Source organism: Petaurus breviceps, unplaced genomic scaffold (genome assembly GCF_028583685.1).
Source record: "Petaurus breviceps papuanus isolate PSGF00001 unplaced genomic scaffold, PetGlider_PUasm1.0 37, whole genome shotgun sequence".
Taxonomy (NCBI): Eukaryota; Metazoa; Chordata; class Mammalia; order Diprotodontia; family Petauridae; genus Petaurus; species Petaurus breviceps.
The window spans coordinates 16,138,650-16,147,910 of record NW_027186296.1 but is presented as its reverse complement, the minus strand read 5'-3'; the positions used below and the strand labels follow the sequence as shown (position 1 = coordinate 16,147,910).

The 9,261-nt window shown below is 37.7% G+C and overlaps 1 protein-coding gene across 1 annotated transcript; it reads left to right on the top strand.

The window, feature by feature from the left end:
• The first annotated feature begins 275 nt into the window (after positions 1-275).
• LOC138168784 (small ribosomal subunit protein uS10-like) lies at positions 276-7,779 on the top strand. The gene is made up of 2 exons (XM_069097624.1): positions 276-312; positions 7,360-7,779. The coding sequence occupies exons 1-2, from the start codon at positions 276-278 to the stop codon at positions 7,725-7,727; spliced, it is 405 nt and encodes a 134-aa protein (XP_068953725.1). The 3' UTR covers positions 7,728-7,779.
• The last annotated feature ends 1,482 nt before the right edge of the window (positions 7,780-9,261 follow it).

The window sequence follows — 9,261 nt, the reverse complement described above, 5'->3', positions numbered from 1 at the left end:
GAATGTTCCAAACTTCCCTAAACCTCCCTAGAACAGGATGGAGTAGTCCCATGGCTTCTAGTTAATACTATGCTGCTACATTATGCTAGTTTCCCCTGAGAACACTGCAAGCGTCCTTGTTCCCAGGCTGGGAGCCCGGACCACGCATCTCACGGGGATGTGATGCCCATGCCTGTGAGCCTTCCTGGGGGATGGGGAACCAATCTGGGCCTGTTTAGCTTATGTCTTATGCTGAAAGGGCTTATTCAGCCATCAGGGTCAGAGCCCCACTGGCCATGGTCCTCACACCTCCCCCTGTTGATGAAGGTCCAGGTAATACAGTTCAGTGACAACCTCATGCAGAGCATGAGTCCAGCACCAGGAACATACGGGAACAATGCAAATTGCAACAAGACACACTATAACAAGGGGAAGGAGGGGTGAAAGCAATGTATATAGCCAATGCAAAGGACTTAACTCTTTAAATGAACCCCAAATTTGTTGTGCCAAATTCATCCCTATGGAGGTATTTCTAAAAATCCCTAACAAACTACTTTTATCTATTTTAGCCAATTATAATCAGACCTATTATATTTCACGGATGTAACACAAATAGGATGAAATCTATAATCACACTTCAACAAAACTCAGTTTCTGCACGCTTGTCTTTCACAAATTCTACTGTTTCCTTTAAAGCATCTAATTTTTGTTGAAAGTCTCTACTTTAACTTATTACCTAGATACAAAGACACAGTGGTTGAAATTATCAATGATAGTAGACAAAATAATAGTAGGGCATAATAGTAGACGAAATAATAGTACAAATCTCTCCCAGATATACATTGAGCAAGAATACAAGGAGTCACACATAGACAGGTGTATCCTTAAGTACATTGGAGAAGGAGAATAGAAGACACAGTTACAATTAGTCCCATGAGTAAAAGTCCAGAAATTACTTTTGTGCAGGTTCCCCTGAAGTCTGAAACCAAAAGAGGGTGGTTGTACAAAGAGTTTAATGACAGCATAGCGACTAATACCTTAAGTACAGTTAAATCAGGGTATATTCCAATAAAATGTAGTATGGTCTTATATCGTCTGCAAATGATTTACATTAGTAGAAGGAAGGCTTAATGGTGTCAAATATATGTAGTTACAGCTACAGTTATATATGAAACAAGTGATGCAGCAGGGATAGGTGTCTTGAAACATAAACCAGGATGAAACCAGTTCAGTTTGTATAGAAAGCAAAGTAATCACAGCAAGAAACACAAATCCTGGGGTACCAGGTTTCAGTTCTTTGGGTGGATATAAAAAATGTTCGCTCTGTCCCCATAGGGGCACAGCATTTTTGTTTTGTGTAGTGGTTGCATTAGGAGACCTCTTCTTTATTTCCATGTTCTGTCTCTGTGAGTTCTTCTTTGGTGCTGAAGCTTTTTCATCTTTCTGGGTGATTTGGAGTACATGCCCTGTCATTTCTGTTCTGGCACCCTCATTGGTTGTTCCCCAGCTTCTGGAAAATATATAAACACGGCCTTGCCCCTACAGTAATAAATCCCACATAACCTTCATTTTGGGGAATATGCACTTTTCCCATTTTTTAACTGCTGGTGTATACTCATTTTTAGAGATGTTTTTATTTAGCTAATATATTCTATGTATCTAAAGTAGTAGTTAATTGCTCCCCCCTTTTTTATTTTAGCAACTAGCTTGTAATATCTTTATTATAAGGGCTATGCCTCTAATTAATATTATTTTTAAAATGATCACAGAAAGATTGAAATAAATTGTTAATGGTAGAAACATTATCAGCATTCAATCTGTCTAGCTTGTTCCCTAGTAACATGGAATTATTTACATAGAGTATATGCATTTTGATAAAAATAAGAGTAAGCTAATGTAGTTCTATGAATATTTGGGGGAAAAAAGTTGGAAAAACTTGAACTATTAATAGTCACATTATTTAGATAAAGAGGCCTAGGAAGTGAAGAATGAACTGTAATACAGGTAGTGGCCTCTATCTTATAAGAGCTTGTAATTACTGAAAAAGGTTAAAAAGATCTGTATTCTGAATGTGTTTAAGTTTAACAGTATCAAATATGTTGGCATATGTACACTGAATATTTGCTATCTGACTCAATATTAAAGGGAAAAGAAAAATCATTTAACAGTAATATCATAGCTAAAAGCTTTGTATTGTAAGCAGGAGTAGTGAGTAATAATAACTGAATTCCTAGATAATTGTGGAATTCTTTAGATATCACAAAGTGTTTTAGTCAAAAAGGTATAGTAAAATGTCTTTAAGTAACATAAATCTCCAAAGCATTATTAACTTACTAATTTTCTAGTTGATTGCAGAATTCTTTAGATGTTAAAAGGTGTTTTAGCCAGAAAAGGTATAATAAATGAATCTGATACAGTACTTTAAAAACTATTGATATTAGGATATTTTAGAGGTGAGCCTTAAGTAGTTAAAAAATTTCTTTCACCAAATCATGGCTCATAACCAGTTACAATTAAAATTTTTTATTTCCATGGAGCTGTAATAAACAATAAAGATTTACTATGTTTCTCCTACATAAAGAATTTCATTTAACATTTTTCTTTCTCAAATTTCTTTTTAATATTTTGCAACTTTCTTAGCAAGTTACAATTAAAACAAGTTCCTTTCTCAGGCTGAATGACCTTGCCTCTAAAGATAGTTTCCATGGGCTTTTGGCAGTTTTATAACATAAGATTGATATGGATTCTAAGCAGGAGAGAGTGGGGGGTTAATGCTTATTTCCCTAACTATTGTGAGCTAACTGTCACACATGGAGGAGGAATGTTCTGAATGGACAGAATTAATCCAAAATAAAGTTTTCACCCAGTCTCCTCCTTTCTACATATATTAATCAATCAACAATTTTAAGTTCTTAGCATTAAAACAATAAAATCACAATTAATAATCTTACAAGTTACAAATAACTGATAATCCAATTGTTTTAGTTGTAATCTCTCTTAACTTCAGGTAGATGTGTAAATACCTGATTTTCTATATGGCATATATAAACATTATAAGATTTAAATGACATAACTGTTTTTAAACAAGTTCTTTATCTTTTAATTCCAACAAAATTTGGATAAAAAATTTGCTTATCTAACACTATTTCTGGCTTACAATGATCCCCACATAACATTATGACATCAATTTTATTTCCAAATCATCACTTGCAAAAATTAATGATGAAAATTGGGCTTATTGAGTACAGAGGTTTTTCTCCTCTCCTCACGGCTACAGAGCCTGATTGTGGATGTAGATGTTTGAATTGGAGAAGTTTATCTGCTTGCTTACAGGTGTGGGCTTCAGGGTACCTCAAGGCTGTTGCTTAGTGGAGTCCTTGATAACTTTAGTATGTTTTCTCCCTTTTGCCAGATTGGGGAGGGTAACTTAAATTCCCTATTAATCTTCAGAACTCTCTTTTAGCCTAATCTGGGACAAGAGGCTTTAATGAATTTTTGTAAAAATGTTTTTTTGCTGACAAAACTTTTACTCCAGTTAACTGTATTTATGTGTCCACTCCTTAAACAATTCTTTGAAAGCAAGAGCTTTGACTTTTCCAGTAAAGAGGGAGTCAGAAATGGCACCATATTCCTTCTCCCCCACTAGAGAACCAAAACTTCACGTTTTTTGGTCAGATCTTAGAAAATATTCCAATTTGCCAAAATGCCAAATAGTATAATATCTTTATCTTATCTTTAGCATCAAATTAGGAGTGAAACGTTTTTACTTTTCACATGAATTTAATTGACCTGCAGCTGTATTCCCACATGTTTGTCTGTTTGCCTCTTTGATCTGAGGGAAAAAAAATTCCCTTATTTCTTATCATCTTCTCCTCACTCCACTTGGCCAAAGTGGAATGAAGAGGAGGAGATTTTCAAACTTTTAAAAATCTTAACACTTCTGTTCACAATTTTCATGCAAGTAATTTATACCTGTCTTAAGCTTTCTACCCATGCTCCTCTCATTGCTACATGCTTAAACTTTCTTGCTTTTTCCTACTGTCATCTTTTTGCTAGATTTTGATTAAAGCCCCTTTTAAAATGACACATACCCTATTTCTTTCTAATTCTTAACCCGACACTGCTCCTATACTCTTCGACTTACCATAACCATCTTATAAACTGTAAAATAATAAAATACTTTGTTCATTTTCTGGCGAGAAAGAAGGGAGAGGGGGAGTGAGAGATAACATCCCATGGAAAGTTCTGCAGACCAACTGCATTTTAAATCTTACAGAAGGACAAATTACTCTCACTCATTCTCACAAAGACTCATAAACAAAACAAAAAGAAATACAGAAAATAACCGAATGGATCACATAGAATTTGTAGATCTGAAAAGATCAAACAGTTGCTGGCTCTCTAGATAGTAACAGAAGCCAGGTAAGACTCATTTGATAATATTAGAGACATCTGCATCACACTGAAGTGTTTGAGCCGCCCCTGGCACTTTCATTTCTGATGTTAAATATATCATTAACATATTCCGTAGAAGAAAGGCAGAAATGGGGAAATGCTGGAGTCCCTCCTCCATTAGTCCCTCACTCCTCTCTCTCCTGGCTGGATCCCAATTTACCAAATCGGGACAACATTCCACGAGTTCATGTAACTGACTGTTAGGGATAAATAATTCTCTTACTTTTACTAATGTCTTTAAGAGTCTTAATATTTTTTCTCCTGAAAATTTTCTGAGACGAGGCTTATCTGCTTACTTGTTACTAAGTTCCCTGAATTATTTTTATCCGCTGAATAGCCTTTTGGAGAGGGGTGAGCATACTATACGAGTGCCAGGCAGAATGTTCCAAAACTCCCTAGAACAGGATGGAGTGGTCCCAAGGCTTCTAGTTAATACTACGTTGATACATTATGCTAGTTTCCCCTGAGAACACTGCAAGCGTCCTTGTTCCCAGGCCGAGAGCCTGTACTATGCTTTTCACGGCGATGTGATGCCCGTGCCTGTGATCCTTCCTGGGGGATGGAGAACCAATCTGGGCCTGTTTAGCAGGGTCTTATGCTGAGAGGGCTTATTCAGTCATCAGGGTCAGAGACCCACTGGCCCTGGTCCTCAACACCACATGACTTGTGAGATTATTGATGCTACAGAGATATCTAAAAATGCTCATACTATAAGTGCTGGCTATCCATAGGGGTGTGCTGGAGACAGCTCTAACAGGGCTTAGTTGTTTGCTGAGAGGCAGCCCACTGTTAAAATTTCATTTTGAGTATTTAAATCCCAGAAATCAGTAAACACTACAAATCAGGGCTTGACTTATTATTTTGTTGATTATCCAGCCTTAAGATGGTGTTAATAATTCAAATTAAACTTAAAAGGATACCTATATATGTTTTTGTTTTGGTGTTGTTTTTTTTTTTTTTTAAGTGGAGCTCATTTGTTAAAGATCTACTTTCATACCTGTATTACTCCATAAATACTGCTTGGACTCAAAAAGATTGCAGTAGAAGACTCAGAGAATGAGTCAGCACCAGACTAGAGATCTGTCACTGTAGGTTACTGATAATAACAACAACAACAATATTAATGATAATGAACATTAATATAAGGCATTGAGAAGTATTTTATATCCATTACCTCATCTGAACTTCACAACATCCCTTGCTATTAGGTATTGTGGTTATGAATTGCCTTCATGATATAATTTCCTGATCTGCTAACTCTTGGGAGATCTTACTAAGTTTAGGGCAGGTAGGTGGCACAGTGAATAGACTGTGGGGCTTGGAGTCAGAAAAATCATCTTACAGAGTTCAAATCTGGCCTTAAGATACTTACTAGTTACGTAATCCTGATTAAGTCACTTAACCCTGTTTGCCTCAGTTTCCTCATCAGTAAAATAAGCTGGAGAAGGAAATGGCAAACCACTCCATTATCTTTTCCAAGAAAACCCCAAATAGGGTCATGAAGATGACTGAAGAACATTAAGTTATTGATTCCTGGGAGAGTCAGAGAAAAAGTAATGTCCTCTGATTAGTGAAAAAGGCTGACACCAAATTAAAGTTTAGGGAAAAGCCCTTAGAAATTTTTCTTAAGGTTCCATTCTCCATGTGGAATACTTAAAAAGAGGGTACAATGTAAGAGTTTAAGAGAGATGTATCCCACCTATACATGCTCAATAAACCTCTCCTATAGATCACAGGTGGACAAGGGATGATGAATTTATTTAATTTTCAAACAAAAGAGATAAAGAATTATGGGTTAATTTTATGATAAAGACAGATGAGGGATGGGGTAGTAAGTGATTTTATGTTGACTGTTTGACTCCATTTTTACTACTGCTCCAAATTTTCCACTCATCTTCTTATGACAACCTCTCCCCTACCTTCTAGCCTTTTCCTTCTTTTTTATTTCTACCTTTCAATTTCTTTCCCTCTCCTTTTTCCTTCTCTCTTCTTTCCTTCCTAGATCTTAATCTCTTTTCCTCTGCCTCCCTTATTTCTCTCTCTCACCCATTTCTGGCCCCAGGTTATTTTCTGGCCTTTAGGTTTTAGATAGGGATGGTCTTCCCTAATATACCTTCTGATTTGGGACAAGACTTTCAGTCACAAGACTGGAGTACTAACCAATTCTTGGAGGGAATATGATAGTTGCCTTCAAGTATCTGGATGGCTGCAACCTGGAAGGTTTGACCCCAGAGGAAAGACCTAGGGGATGAGGGGGGAATGGGGAGAGAAGCTATAAAGAGGAATATTTAGGTTTGATGCAAGGTAAACTAAAAAGAGTTATCACAAAGAGAATGGGATGCTCTGAGGGGTAGGAGTATTGCCTCGTTGGCGATCCAGCAAAGTCTAAATGACTACTTGTTGGGTATGTCATTGGGGAAACAACTTTCTAGTTTCTAGCTATGAATTAGAATAAAATGGTACTGAGGTCCCTTCTAACCCTGTGATTTTGCAACTCACAGAACCTCCTTGGGCCTCAATGTCCTGATGTTAAATGAAGAATTTGGCCCACATAATTTCTAAAACCCCTTTCAATTTTATTTTTCAAATGAATGGATCTTTGTTTGGAAGAATGGAAAAAAAAAACCATTAAAAAAACAAACAAACAATTTTTCCCCAGAAAAGTTTGCTTTACTTTCAATGTTTCCCAGGAAATATATTTACAGGAGAACTGGCATAGGAAGGAAGAAAATGAGTAATTTTATAAGGAAATATTGGAACATCCCTCATAGCTTATGCTAATATTGGATTAATCTAACTTCTTGTGTTTAAAAGTCCATGAATCACCTCTTTGGTGAAGGTATCGCCGCTGCAGCCGCTTGGAGGCGGCAGTCTCTGCCTCTCCTCCTCCTGACTCACCGCTGTTCGCTCTCACCGAGGAATAAGTCGGTCAGGAAGCCGCTCCACCGCCACGGCATTCAAAGACACCGACCGGCAAGACCCTTGTGGAGCCCGAAGTGGCCACTCACTGGGTCAGGATCACCCTGACCAGCCCCAACATGAAATCACTCAAGAAAGTGTGTGCCGAACTAATCAGACGAGCCAAAGAGAAGAACTTGAAAGTGAAGGGACCTGTTCAAATCACAACTAGAAAAACTTTTTTCGGTGAAGGTTCAAAGACTTGGGATCGGTTCCAGATGAGAATCCACAAACGCCTTATTGATTTGCACAGTCCTTCTGAAATTGTTAAACAGATTACTTCTATCAGCATTGAATCAGGTGTAGAAGTTGAAGTCACCATTGCAGATGCCTAACCAATCATCTCTTTTAATAAATTGATTGCAACTATTGAAAAAAAAAATAAAAGCCCATGAATCTACTAGCTATTAACTAACCTGCTTAGAAATACCCATTTTCATCGATACAGGTAAAATCCAGTCTTAAGTCAAATTATTTCCCTGTCCTTGTCAATGGCCCATAGTAATAGTGTATTCCAACGAATGGTTTCTCTCCTATTCTACAGAAAAGGATGCTTGATTTTATAGGTGCAAGTGTTCTTAGGGAAGGATAGAGAATAGAGTCAGGCTTAGCAGGTTCTTTAATCTTACCATTAAACAGTAATTGCCTTTCAATTGTCATTATATAGCAAAGATACCAATCAGCCCCAATACTACTTCCAAAGTAACACAAAAGAGCTACAAGTATGAAAGAGGTTAGGGCTGTTTACTTCTCCTTCCTCTTCTCCCTTCTTTGGATTCAACACTTCATTACTAATTTAGTAGGTGAGTCTGGAATAGGGATGAACCTGGTTCATTTCGGGATACTGTAGCTCAGGAAGAGGACTTTGGTCCCTCTACCAAAATATCCCTTAGTAAACTCAGCTACCTCTTCTGCATAACCTTTTCTGATCTGGCCCTAACAGCTTTATGTATAAAGAAAGTAAGTATCATGTAGGGAAAAAATAAGCTGACAATTTTCAGTGGTTTCTCAATGACCTCCCAAACTCCAGACCCTCACCTCTCAGAGCTGCCAGTAGTAGGTTTATTTTTTTTAATTGTTTTTGCATGAAACAAAACTGAAGAGGAAGGTTTTTTCCTTAGTTTCCCCTTACTCTGTGTACCAGAAACCCTATTTCTCTCTTAATCAGAATGTCAACTCAGTAGAGGACAAATAAGTCAAGTGTACTAAGCATACCGTCAGAACAGTGATGAGTCCACTTGTGAAGTTAGAGTAGAGGGTGGGGGGGAGGCTGAATTCTAACCCATCTGGATGAAGACACAGATCAGACACAGACAGAGTTATTAGGGGAAGTCATTCTCTGTTTTCTTTCTAGCAGGAGCTTTACTTTCATTGTGAATCAGTTCAAGAATACTTGATTGTTAAGAAACACCACTCTAGGGGGGCCCAAAGAGGAAATGCTACCTCCTCCAAGCACTCCCAAAACGAATAGGAGTCCTGTGAGGTGTCCAAAGAGGAGGAACCGTCCAAACACTTCCTGGAGGGGGAGGAAGAAACCAAGAATGGCCATCTCCAAGTCACTCATCCCAACAAAAGATGACTAACCCTCACAGGGATTGTGTTTCTGTGTTTCTCACCACAGAGGCCCTTGTTTATTGTGAGGCAAGGCAGCAAATTCATCTGCTGCTGGTTTACAAGGTGATTACTGGAGATGAGAAGCAATCAGGAAAGTGAACAGAAGACTTGCTGACCTACAGAATGGGCCTGGCATCTTATCAGTCAGCTCCCAAAAAGGACAATGGGTTGTCTTTTTCTAGTCATGATCATGCTGCTTTGGTGGAAAGAGGTTGAATGGAGCTTTGTGTGGAAGAATGAAAAAAACCTACAAAA